We start from the raw sequence: 14,021 nt of genomic DNA on the forward strand, positions 1-14,021 counted from the left end.
CTAATTCAAAAATGAATAAGGATACATTTTCATTAAAAACATTTTGTGCTTAGCTGCCATCTGCTTCATCGGCCTCCAAATCCTCACATGCCTTTTCCGTGGTCCTCAGTTTCACACATTCAGAAGCTCAAAGTTTCTTCCTGTTGTATTGTGCAGTGAGGTCTACATGAGCTATTGTTTCATGTCAAATTCACCTCTTGAACCAAGTGCTTAATGCCTACAGCCCTCATCCATGTCCTCTCTACAATGCTAGCTTACACGTGCTTTTTTTAATTCCTAAACCCTAATCTTAAAGCTCCCACACACACTTTAGATACTCCCTGTCACTGTTTTTATGGGAAGCATGGCTATTCCACCCCCTTTGGGAAATATGGGAGCTCTAATTTGGTCTCTCACAAGGGGGGGACCCAGACAGTGCTCTCATCCTGACTCACAGAAGCAGCAGCTGATGCCAACACCCCTTTCCTCACAGAGGTAACAGCCCATCTCCCCCATAACCACACCAACTGTCTTTTCGGAGTAGGCAAAGTTTCAGCAAGAATTTGACACTGAGCACCTCCAGCTTAACAGGGGAAAAGAAGACAAATAATTAAGATGGGGGGAAAACCCATCAAGGCACCATAGGTCTTATATACAGATCACTGCTAGTTTTGCTATTACTTTCCCAAATAGTTTGCCCAGTTCATTTCTTACAGCCCAAGCAACAGCAAAAGTGTCTTAGGAAGCATTAGTTGGACTTGGTTGAAAAAGAACACAAAGGTTATGGTAGACAAGGGATCCTGAACTTCCAGGCAGGCTTTTAAGGGTGTAATTTTCATTTGGTTTCTGCAGGCTTGGAAAGGCCTAGTGACTAAGGCAGCAGACCTCAAAAGTTAATCATCAGCAAGAGGAATACAGAAAACAACCAAAGTTTTCTTTACAGCAGACCACTGGACTGGCAGAGCTAGTGTGTCATCAGACACAAGTCTTGCAAGGGGTACAGCAGGAACAGTTTTTCTGGTTCTCACATCAGTTGCTGAGTGAGATGCAGGCAGCTTCCATAAACCTTTCCAGCAGTCACAACTGCCAGAAAAAAAAGAAAAACATAAAAGGCCATAGTCTCATTTGTATGTCTGGACACTCAGATTTTATCTTTTCCATCTTTACCTGTGCCCCAAAGCACTGGTGCAAACAAACAACTTCAGTACTCTCCTTTTATCTTCAGGGATTCTTCTATGTGGCCTTGCAACCCCAGTGAGGCACAGCTGGCATTTAATACACCAACATAAAAGTAGGTGCAAGTCAGAGAGGAGAGAGCCTGCCAAGCCCAACACAACATGCTGCAGCTCCAAAGAGAGCAAACTAGTACTGCTGCTGCCTTGGGGCACTCGAAGGTAAAGGAATGTACACTACACAGAAACCAGGGCAACCAAACTGGCAGCAGAGCTGCTGACGCTTTACACTGAGCCTTAAAAATACCCAGAAAAATTTAGAAGTTACAGTTCCTTTGTAGCTTGCTCTTTTATAGTAGTGTCCATGGATTATTCCAAGTCAGACAGAGCATATCCTTCCCTCCCTCCTCCCTCAGTATTGTTCCTGCACAAGTTATATTGAAGGAAGCACAAGCTTCTTCCTTTGTTTGTGGGCAAGAAAAAGAAGGAAAAAAACAACTTCCACTCAACGGCAAAACTAAACAGAAGCCAGGCTACTTAAAGTACCAACTGTTCCCACACAACATTTACCCACCAACTTCAGATCTTTCAGCGTAAAACCTAAACAAGGACAAGAGAGATTTAATACACACTCCCCCACAAAGCCAGAGCAAAGAAAAATAAAAAGGCACAAAGGAACCCTGAATGATAGAGAGCATTTTCAGCTTGACATTACTGTGACGCACAAGGAGAATGTCAGGGTTAAATTAGATACTGCACTAGAAAAATATTCCCTGGAAAATAACATAGGTGTCGTATCTCGACCGGTAGGAAAATGCCAGCTGAAGCACTCAGTAACTGAAAAGTCCTTCTTTCTGTGCTTTTTCATGTCTTGTGTGATTCTGTACTGCAAGAGTCCTCTCCTGATCAGGAGTTCATTGCCAAAGTGCCCGAGCAATCTAGCAGGGGAGACAAAAAGCTTCCTTTGGAACAACTGCACTTTTATACCTCCCTTGTTTTTCTTCAGAGCAGGAGTACTTTGGGGTTGTTTTCTTTTTACATGAATGGCCCACAAATGTAAAGTCATATTCCTTCAAGTCTCTGGCTTATCACAACAAACAGATTAGAAGAGGTCCAAATTTCTCACTCTGCTTATTGATTAGAACTTGATAATTTCTTTATATGCTGTACATCCTAAGATACTCTAAACCAAATTGTTTTTCCACACTGTAATGCTCTTAACGAGCCTTTCAAGGCTCTTTTCCAATACTTGTTTTCTTCTTCACAATCTCCCATGAAAGGAGATGAAAGCATATATGGAAAAAACCCCATTACCTACACCCTTGCCTTCAAAGTCCTGCTATCACAGTCTAACTATGACCTCATTTTATTTAAACAAGTTTCTTCTCATGTCTATTTGGGATCCAAATTATTTTAACAGTCACTCAGATGCCAAAAAAAGGTTTTTTGCACGTTGCTTTAGTCTACTCCAAATAGACAAAGCACTCAACAGAAAGCAAGTAAGTCATTATATCTCATTAAATACACTCTCGTTACATCCATTCAAACCACCGAGGGCAACAAGGTTGCACAGGAGTCACCTTGGTCACCCTCCGCAGACAACAGAGTTACACTCTGTTAATGAAGACATAAATTTGACCTGCAGGACTCACAGAAACACTCCCTTCACCCTGGGCAAAGCACAAAGTCTCCCAGTAACAGGCTGAGGGGGTTTCTTTGCTTTGTTTAAAATAACGAACTTTATTTCCTGTAAGTATTGATAAAAGCACATACTCCAAATGCCTTTTTGCAGAGGTATTTTTGGCATGTGTTGACTGAAACTGCCCCACGAGCTACTTTAATTGCAGTTCTAATTGAACAGGAGGACTCCACAAGCAACTGACAAGCCACTTCAGAAAAACACAACATCCCCAGATGAAGGTAACCAGAATATAGCCCTGATTTCTCTCACACTGTGGTGTTTCCTATCATTATGGCAGCTTTGGTCAAGACTGCATGAGGAATTTAGGAACTGTTCCTCCCAGTGACGACTTTGTAATTAAGCCCTACTGATACTGCAGGGCTCAGCTTTCGTAAAGTTACAGGATGAACTCAAAAAGCCTGCCATGTAATCATGTTACCTGAGTAAACTATGAGTTTGTTTACTCTATTTTTAAAAAGCGAGAAGAGATCAGGTTTTGTTTTTGCTAATACTTGCTATCAGAAAGACATAAACCTGCCAGATAAGAACACAACAGGCAAGAGTAACTTCACCGGGAGTCAAGATATTCATGGACTCTGACTCCACAGACTGTACTGTGAAAACTAATGTCAGTAAACAAGTCCTTAGGTACAGGATTTACCATTACAGGAATGTCTGGAGGGGCATGCCAAGAGAAGCAAAAAACAAAGTCCAGTTAACAGCTTCAGCACGCACTGCAACAGCTCTGGCACACATGGAATGTCACTTCAGCAGGAGGACATGGCACTCGATGGCCACCTCCTGCCAAAGTCCTCAAGGCAGGTAAAGCTGCCTCCAGCTCTGCTACAATGGCATTGGTTCCATACTTACACTTTCCACCTTCTCAATGAGGAAGTAACTCAGGGAGTTTGTTGGAGTTCGTTTTACAGTTGCTGATTTGTTGTTTTCTCTTTTTATTTTTAATTTAAGTGAGACAAACCTTTACTGATAGGGGAAGAATCTATTTGTGTGGCAACTGGGTAACTCATGCAAACTATACACAACTAGAATAAGAGTTTCAGTTGCTGAAGAGCTTAAAATAAAACCACAAAACTAAGCATTTACTTCAAAAGAGGTAACAAAAACAGGATATCTCCTCAAATCTTACTTTTCTGGCAGTGGTTGGTGGTCCAGCAGCGGTAGTTGTACTCATTGTTAATAGACGTCTTCTCACACAATGGCTTCTCTTCCATTGTTCCCGGACACAAGTCCCCACATTCCTTTGGAGGCTTATTCCCAACGATGTAGTTATTGGACACTGCATCTAGGATGAGAGACCAGTCCACTGTGGAGAGGTAACACAGGTCAGAGTTCTTCTCAATCCGGATGGCCCCGCGGGTGATGTTCCTCAGGTTGTGGAGCCCGATCTCTTTAAGATTCGTCATTTCAAAGATGACCAAGGCATAGTTGTAGAAGAGGTTCCTGCCACGAATGACTGTGAGGTTGGGGAAGAGATCACTGAGGCTTTCCAAGCCTGCCACACGGAACAGCAGCAAGTAGTCAGTGATGACAGTGAGCTTTGGGAAGCGGAAGTTGCGGTAATCCTCCGCTTTGGAGATGAGCAGGATCTGCAGGAAGCCCTCGATCACCGTGCAGTTCTCCAGGCGCTTCAGCTCGTGGATGTCGTTGCGAATGTCGACGTTTGGCCCGCAAACTGAAATGCAAAAGGAGGAAGAAAGTTAGTAAATAAGGCATTCCTAAACCTTTTGAAACTGGAAGGCAAGAAGGATATTCTGATGGCCATAAGGTTTCTAACTTTTAATTAGGTTGAAAAGGAGTGCTTGATTTACATGGAACCTTCATTTCATTTAACCTATCACACTAACCACTACCAGGAGCAGCACGGGGATGGCAGCTCTCCCTATACTCTGCAGCACACAGAAATGTTGGTTTATTACTGCTGATGACAAGAGCTGCATTACACTGAGGAATACAAAGGTAAACCAAACGCATTTGCACACCCTGCTTCAAATTAGATCATGAATGTGTGTCCAGAGCAGGGTTTGAGCCACTTCCCTTCAAACCAGTCAGGTAAAACAGAAAGTGATCCACTGGTCATCACGTTACTAATTCACTCCCCACCCCACTTAAGAGACATGCACACAAAGAGGGCATTTCCCAGAAAATTACAACTTTGGCCTCAAATCACTCTTTCTTTCCAGGGTCACACACCAAACAAGCCCTAATTCTTGGAATACTAGTCTTGCAGTAGGTCAGCAACAACACTAAATCCACAGAAAGCTGGTCAGCACTTCCTGCTCTGTGACTGGGAAGAAAACAAAGTGCTTGGACTTACAGCACTGAATTCCTGTTTGCATGTTCCAGTAAACCAAGTTTCACTAATTTTGGCACCAAGACATAAAAAAGTCTCTTGAGTTCTAAGAAACACAGGGTAAATTTATTTACAAGAACATCACAGTGAAGAATCTTCCCTTGAAAACAGCAGATTGAACTCTATGAACTCTCAAGAAAACAATGACCAAAAGGATTATTCCCTAATAAATCTATGTATTAAGTTTTTCCATATTAGAGACACATCACAATAACAACATTAAAGGGGCTGGAAGACATGTGTGTTAACAACGTAATATTTAGACACATACAATCCACTTGGATGTAAAACAAAGAACTACAGAGTGTAGAGAGCCGTTGTTCTTCAAAACCCTCAGAGCTGGTCTTCTTTGGAAAACATGGAAAAAGATTCCCCATTAGAGATACTAAGTTGCTTGTAAGCAAACAAAGCAAAATGCCTATTTATTTAAGCAACCCAAAACTCAAATAAACACCAAGCAATTCAATTTTGTGGAAAGGTTCTCTTTTAATGCATGCTAGGCTTAATTATTTTAAAAACATCTTTTCCTCAGACAAGGGAAAGGTCTAAACAAGCACTGGAGCCAAAAAACTTAAATTCTAACCCAGACAAATTGTCCAGAGATTCAGAAATTGCACTGACAATAGAAAGCAGTCCTTCCATCCCACAACACTTATCTAAGGCTAATAACTTAAGCTAACAAAGGATCCAGAGCATGAGCATGCTAAAACCACAGCAACTCTAATACCCAACAAGGACTTAAAGACTTCTAAGTCTTTTAAAGACTAAAGGACTTTTTGGTTAGAGGGACAGCATAAAAAAATAAAATAGGGCGAGATCTTTGTTAGGAAACAGATGTTTCTACACAAACTATTACCTAATCTTCCTTCTGTAAAGATTCAAGCTGAAAGCAAAGGCTATTAAATGTGACTTGCTGCACTCAAGTAGCTATGTGCAAGAAAGTTCATTCCTTAGACTTTCAAAAAAAATCATAAACACCAAGACTAATGCACCACCAGGAATGCTTGGTCCCCATGAGCACTGAGACAGGAAATCTCCATTTTTGTACATACTGATTTCAGAAAAATTGGACTCTACTGCTGGAATATGTGTCAAGGCTTGAACTTCAGGAAAACATTAAAAAGACTGAATGGGTTGGCACCACCCAGCTTTAGAAGCCAGATAGAAGAGGGAGAACAAGAAAGAACGCCGAGGTATAGACCTGATAAGCGATGCACTGGTTAGCGCAGAAGAAGTGAGGGGTTCTCCCCTGAACCTCTAGGAAAAACAACCTCCAGCCTCATTAAATTCCTTTATGAGCTGGTAACCACATCTTGCTTTCAACTTCAGAAATGATCTTCTAAAGCCACGAACCCTCCATCCACCCTAGGGACTGTGCCCTCTGCCCAAAGGGTATTTACACTCTGACAGTGGGCTTCTCTTGTTTTGAAAAGGCAAGTTAAAACACACACAGTGTCCCCCATTAAACCCTTCTGGCTTCCATCTCTGCCTGCTGGCAGGCCAAGGTGAGCAGTATGGCTCCCGCTATGGCAAAGCAAAAGTAGCAGAATTTATTTTCCTGCCATAAAAGTTTAGAAAGCCTAACTGCTCCAAGCCCTTTATTTTGTTAAAGAAATAAAATTTGCACTTGTGCTGACATTTTGCAGGCAAGGTTCCAGAGTGATGGGTTTAAAAACAGCTGAGTTACAATACCCTAAAGAACAATTTGTAAGAGAAATGGCAGCAACCGTTAACTAAAGCATTATATATCTGTTCATGTCTCTGTTTGAGGCTGGCCTTTCAAAGTCATATTGCTTTTAGCTTTATGTTTGTTTCAGCTCAAAAGTTACTTAATTTTAGATATTTAATGCTTTTATAAATCAATGAAATTTCTAGAGCTTTATGGCAAAAGCATGCGCTCACTTGCCTCAGTTGTGAAACATCATCCCCTCAAGTATGGAAAAGGATGAAGTCCAGTGGGGTCCCACATTAGGAATTGATCACAGATGAGTGGCTGTTGACATTGCTGATTTAAGAACTTATTAGTTCATCTAGTGAGTTATGTTTTGCAGAACTTTACACATATAATGAGAACTGCAGAGACACAAATGTGAAATAGGACAAGCATCGTGGGCCATCCTGACACTTGGAAAAATCAGTTCCCATTAAACTAGATATTTTTTAAAAGAAATTTCTTTTAAGTTCACATTGTTCACCAGAGTTAATTATACCACAATACATCATATTTTTCTCACGTTTTTCTCTCTGCCTTGAAAAGGATTATATGAAAAACAAATTAATCAGAGCTCATAGTCAACTCCAATTTCCATCTGGCTGTGCTGTGTTTTCTTTGGATGCCATTTGAGAGAAAGCGTATATGGACTCACAATATAAACTGGTCTGTCAGACACAATGAAGTGCACAGAAAATGCTCTTTAGAGCATTTATACTCCATTTAACAGTTTTGGATATTCCAGTTTGGAGAACTTTTTTAATATGACTAGGATAACTTGCCTTTGTTTTACATTTAATTCAGAACTGGAAATTAACTATTATGTATTTATTTTGCTCGCTAACAGAACATAAAAATTCAACAGCTGTTTATGACCCAGCCCCGCTAGTTCTGGGTAGATTATAAACACCCAGGATAATTACCAATAGTCAGATTCATGCTGTTTTCATTCAGCTGCCTACAGATTTCCAAGCCTTTCCTTAAACTGCCTATCATTTATCAGACTCGGCCTAAACCAAGTACCTAATTCAGAGTCAGAAATTTGTTCTTTAAAGACAAACTTGTTTATTTGTTTAAAAGATAACTTCCCAATATGGTAAAATACCTAAGTGAAGCAATGCAGTCTGTACAAACACAAATGCTTCCCTGGAAACAGCTCTTTAGTCCAGAAGTCCTGAGCTCTGCCTGGTATCCAACAAGAAGCCCTGTTGTGCTCTTTTTTTTCTGGGAGCATCCCACGGGCAAACTGCAGGGCATATAAGCTTCCAAAGGCAATAGAAATCCCCACTCCACACCCCAGTCATCCAGACGATCTGCAGCCCATTCCTAGTCAGAGGACAGATCCAAGCCTGCTCATGTAACTGAGATGGGGTCAATGAACTACCAGGAAAAGTGATTGCACGTAACAGGTTCATACGACAAGAGTAATTAATGCTCCTTGATCTGGCAGAGCCTCCTGGCAAGTCTCTGTGTAAGTGGTGCCCTGGCTGGGAGCAGAGCTGGGGCTGTGAACACACACACACAGCACCACTGCTGAGGACAGGCTGGGCAGGCTCCAAACAAGCTGTGTCACAGACTCTAGTGATCCAGCAGATTCCTCCCAACCTTAACTATGATTTGCCAAAGCTCCCTTGGATCATTAAAACCATTTTGACATGCAGAGCTGCCTTGTCACCTTGAGAAACACCTGCTATCTCATCACCATCTATTTACAAACAGTCATTTACTCCACACAGCAGCTCCTCACTCTTTTCCTATATCCACCAGTTACTTCAGGTCACCAGTGACTGCTGAAAGGACTTGGCTGCTGCCCTTCAGTGTTTGGAAGGAACCCTTTCTTTCTTTCTGCAAAATCTCATGCTAGCACAGACAAAGCAGCAGAGGGCTTTCTGTTCAACATTCACCAAACACTGCAACTTCTGCTTGCTGTATCCAGCTGGATATAAATTCATCACAGCTAATTCACTATCAATACCAAGGTGTTCGTGGGCAGCACTGACAGCTCACACACTCACTGGTTTTAATAAGAGAAGGATTCATCTCCTACAAGAAGCAATTTCATCATGGTGTAGTTAAAAGTTTTGTGTTGCTCCATTTAGAAGTTCTAAAGAATCACAACTACGTATGTTTCTCTTGAAAAAGCCACACTCCTTGACATTTTAAGCCTTGCCTTTGATCCTTTAATTTTTTGGATGATATCAGAAGGCTGTACTGCACTGCACACTCCCAATAGCCTCTCAACTAGCCAGAAATTAAAGATGGAGCAACCACTACTACCCAGCTCTCCCAACACCAAAAGGTCTCAGACAAAGCTGCACCAAGGCAGCTCTGAGTCAATCCAGCACATCCCTTTCACAATCCTAAGGCCTTTTCAACACAAGTCTACCCCAGCTGGGTCAGGCTTTCCCTAGCAACAGAGACTTGTTCAGCCTGAGCAGTCTTTTACATCTCTGAAACGAGAATGAGGATAGACAGCCTGCCATGAGCATCTCACCAGCAACCTCAATATCAGCTCACACTCACCTTTTTTCTAATTTCTGATTTCCCTTTATTTTCTCCCTTCTTACTTTGCTTCTGTGAGAACTGTTTTTTTTACTTCACAGTAGAGATGCAAAGTTAATCTCAAATGAGGAGACCTTCAGTGTTTCCATTTTACAAAGAGCATCCCTTGGCACTGGTTGCTGAAAACAAGCAATAAAGGTGCAGAAATTGTTTTAATTCCATATTGTTTTCCTGTCCAGGGGTTGTAACATCCATTCTGAGGGCCAAGTCTGTGATCCACAAGGTTCCAAAGGGTTCTTTTTTAAGGGAGGGCATGAGGTTGCTCAACTTCTCATCTACCCTGAAATTCTGCACAGCTGGTAACAAGCACAGTGTGTTACCATCAGCGCTGGATGAATTCCCACACAAAGAAAGAACTACAAGGCTTAATACAAGAACTCAATTGTGGCTGGTTCTACTTTTAGAGAGTAGCTTGCTTACACCACCGCAGCTCACTTTGCCAATAATGGCTTTTCTGAGCACACTCCACTCCAAGAAGAGGTTGGCTTTCCCAGGCAGCTACTGCTGCTCTCTGGTCAGCAGAGAGCTGATGTTACTGAGTGCAGAACATTGCTCTCTCCCAAACTGCTCTAATGAAAGAGGCCTGACCACATCACCCCCCAGTAATGTCAGCTCAGAGCTGTGGGTCTTTCTGGGAGATCAGCACATCTTCTGAACAGTGTTGTTATTTATTCCCAACAGAGCCACTTCCTTTTCATCATGTGTTTTTTAGTTTTAATCTATGGCAGGTCCTTATAAAGAAAGAGTCCAAAACAGCTACTGAACGTGGCTGTGGTCCAGCTGCCCTCATCCCAGATTCCCAGCATGCAGCACATCCCTTTTCAGGCAAGCATCTCCAGAGTTCCCATCCCTCTCTAACAACAACAAAACATGTTTATTGCACTGAGTGGATTTAGATCTGCATAATGTACCACGGGCTGCATACTGACATGTTTACTATCTACTGGATCAACTCAATGGAGGGCTTGTCTAGCACACTGGAAAAAAACTTAGGGCTCTGAAAAAATTCCTTGAAGACACTAAAAGGTTGAATGATGTTAGGAAAAAGGAACTGGACTTAGGATAAAGCCAATCATCAGGTTTATAAGAAGCCTCTATCCTATATGACTGTCATTGCTCAGAAGAGAAGGAGAAGGGCATGACTGAAAATAGAAGGAATGGTCTGAAAATGTGATGCCCATACACTCTAGAAACAGGGGAAAGCATAACTTGACCTTAATATCTCTCTTCATTCTTATTCCTACAAACTATGCATCTTTTAAGGAAACAATCAGGACTATCATATAGCCCTTAAAAAATACTCTTAAGTGTTACTCAGTCATCACTGACCAGAGAGTCACTGCAGCCCACGGCCTGGGCCTAAGGCTTCTTTGTTCCTGTAGTTTCAATGACATGGAAGGCAAAGCTAGAAAGTCTGAGAAGGAACAGCTTAGCAACCACAATTTCCCTTCGAGCCCATGAAAAGTTTCAGTACAGTTGCACCATTTGCAGACGTAAGGAAAAAAAAATTACTACTGAAGTCTCAGGATTCTTTAATTGCATACTCTGCAAAGAAGAAATTAAATGTGGAGTTCACAGAAATCAGTGGTTGGAGAGATTGCTTATGACACTTTACATTAACACAGGATTCCACCACCCACTGAGCTCTTGGTTTTGCCTCCGTAGTGACACTATGAATGAGATATATATTTTAGTGTCTTTAATGTACTTACACAGCCTCCCACAAAATTTCTGTACTCTCTAAGCTCACCTATCCTGTATGTGTCACATCAATCACTAGATCTCTTCCCAGGGAAGCCAGCTTCTGTGTTACCTCTTGGGATGTCAGAACCAGTAACAAGGAGGGAACTAAATCTACATCACGATTCAAGCTGCTTCCCTACCCACTGAACTATTTCTCTTCCCTGAATATGCTACATAAACCTCTTTACATTTACCAAGATTTTATGAAGCTACAGCTCTCAAGGTGAGGAGGGGATAGATAAAAGGCACCCCACGACCCAGAAAATGTCAATAATTTTAGATTTTGCTAAGCAAGACCATAATTGAATTTCAACTTCTGTATTTCCAGCACTAGCACAACGCTGCCATCTTTGGCTTTCAAAACATGAAAGGGAATACTCAAATCCAAACAAAACCCCACTGTTTCCATTTGAATATAAGTCCTGAGAACATTCTTCATAATATATCTAAGGCCAAGAAAGAGGGCTTGGGGTTTTTTTTCATTTAATTACATGTTAAGCTTTGGAGGACAAAGCCACACCACTACGATCTTCAAAACACTCACGGGACTGGAGATTATATTGCAATGTAGCTTGTAATTTCTGAGAAACATAATCTATTATCATTAATTTACCTCATACTACTCATCACTCCTATCAACCTTTTACAGAATTATTTTCACCCAGATTTGGAAGGAAAAAGTGGTGTCACAAGAGGCCAATCAAATCTGGTGCAGATACTTTAAAAGGCAACTAGATTCCCCTTCTCCACACACATTTTCCTTGTCTCCCACAGCCCTTAGAAAAATACACACATCCTACTTCAATCTTCTCTTCTGCCACTCTACTAACTATATATTCCAAATCCAAGGGCCACTGTGTTACCACACTGACCAGAACAAAACATTCACAAAAATAACACACAAAAGGGCGACAACCCACATCACAAACTCAAACTGTCTCTGCCTTTTTGCTCTTGCAATTTTCAGCTCTCATTGGCTAAAGATATCTCTGGCATTGTTGCTTTCCATGAACTTCCTCCAACTTCCCCATAAGTTTACACAAATAAAATTTCAGAATAAATCACGTTTTTGTCCCGCATCTCGCTTGGGTTCTCTCTGCCAACATTTTACTTTGAATATCAACAGGAACAGCAGCTTAGCAAAAATGGAGCCAACAAAATGAACTGTATCCCTTTAATAACACTGATTGATACCTTCTCTACGCAGCTCACCAGAGCAAGGAGGTCTAGAATTAGCCCAGCTCATGTGAAAGCATCCTCATGACAAGTCATCCCCAAATTAATCCTCTCTGACCAAGGCTGCTCTGATATACCACATCCCTCAGGGGTTCCTGTGAAGCCACATCCATTACCTCCTGCTGCTGAAATAGCACATCAGTGCCTCGGCTGGCACGGATTCCTGCTCATCCCCATGGGTGCACAGGGCAGGAATGGAGGGAGGATAACATCCAGCCCAGAACCCCCAGCTATCAAAGCCAGGAAAAGAGGCAGTAAACTTCTAACCCTGAACTGTACTGCCCAGGTTATGGGCAATGCCTGTAAGAGTTTCTGCTAACTGGAAGATGAACCTCAGCAGCAAACTCCTCACCCATTAACACCCTGTAGGTGTGAACCACTGAAAGCCATTGCTTGAACATTACCGTGGCTGGAGCTGAGTATTCCAACCCCTGGTGAGCTGCTCCTGTGCATTTATAGGCAAGGGAAAGCTGTTAGAAACACCAGCTAAATGCAATTCCAGGAGCATTCCCTGCAACACTGCAGAGTCACAGCCTGGTCGATTTTGTGAGAAAATGGCCAAACAACAACAAAAACTGCAGAAGAAAGCAGGTAATGCCTAAATCACTAAAGATGAGCCCCCTCCCCACAGGAGACAGACTTCAAACCTCTGAACCTTTTCTCATCCCACACCATCGCTTCCCTGACAGCATCACAAAATGAGCACGTGCCATTCTACACAAAATACGTAACATACAAGTGAGTAGGTGGCACATAATGATCAATAACTATGAGAGCACAACACTTTTTTAATGGTGCTAATAATGTTTAAACCCAATGCCAGCAGCTTCAGTCTAATGCCTGCTAAAGCAAAAATGGAAGACTGAAATTACAAGCTGTTTATAACACTGAATTTATGTTTCACAATCTGTGATGACAATAGAGCTTAGCAAAAATTGTCTCTCCTGGGGACTGTTCTTTCCACCTTAAAAAAATAGTTGTGTGCACGATTTTATTTATTTGTTTTTAAAACAGTTGTCTGCACATCCAAGTGACTCAGCAACTGGCTGACAGAAACCTATGGGATATACACTTTGGTAGCTGGGATAAGCAGCCAAATTCTTCCAGAATGAAAATTCATCATGTGGCTGGGCTCAGCAACTCACATTCAGGAAGACTTTACCATGCCCTTAGTTGCCTGCCAGGCTGCCACCCTGCAGTAATCCAGGAAAGCTGTCACTCTTTAAAAGCTTTTGGGGAATTTGTTTAGTATTATTATTTTCCAAAAATGGCTGGATAATCAGGCCAGATCATTCAGGCTTCATTAGAAGCCAACTGACAAAAAATATCATAACGTACGATTGCATCCATAATGGTCAACAAAGGATTTAATAGTGAGTCATAGATCCACAGAAAAATTACAAGTCTGATGCAATTGCTCCTAACAATATGCAATATAGGGCCCTGCTATGCTGTGCTAACCAGCCCTTAAGCAATCAAACACAGAAATCCCACATTCTCTGGCCTTCCACAGAAATGTTTCTGTTTTAACAAACTGAACTAAGACTTCCATTAGTCCCTTATTTC

At 41.7% G+C, this 14,021-nt stretch overlaps 1 protein-coding gene across 2 annotated transcripts in view; it reads right to left on the reverse strand.

Moving 5' to 3' along the window:
• IGF1R (insulin like growth factor 1 receptor) overlaps positions 1–14,021 on the reverse strand; it is a 171,129-nt gene that overhangs the window by 136,502 nt on the left and 20,606 nt on the right. For both annotated transcript variants that reach the window (XM_030955067.1, XM_030955068.1), the window contains exon 2: positions 3,980–4,525. In XM_030955067.1, coding sequence (XP_030810927.1) covers positions 3,980–4,525 — 546 coding nt within the window. The remainder of the gene's footprint in view (positions 1–3,979; positions 4,526–14,021) is intronic.

The sequence above is a fragment of the Camarhynchus parvulus genome, chromosome 10 (assembly GCF_901933205.1).
Source record: "Camarhynchus parvulus chromosome 10, STF_HiC, whole genome shotgun sequence".
NCBI classification, from domain to species: domain Eukaryota; kingdom Metazoa; phylum Chordata; class Aves; order Passeriformes; family Thraupidae; genus Camarhynchus; species Camarhynchus parvulus.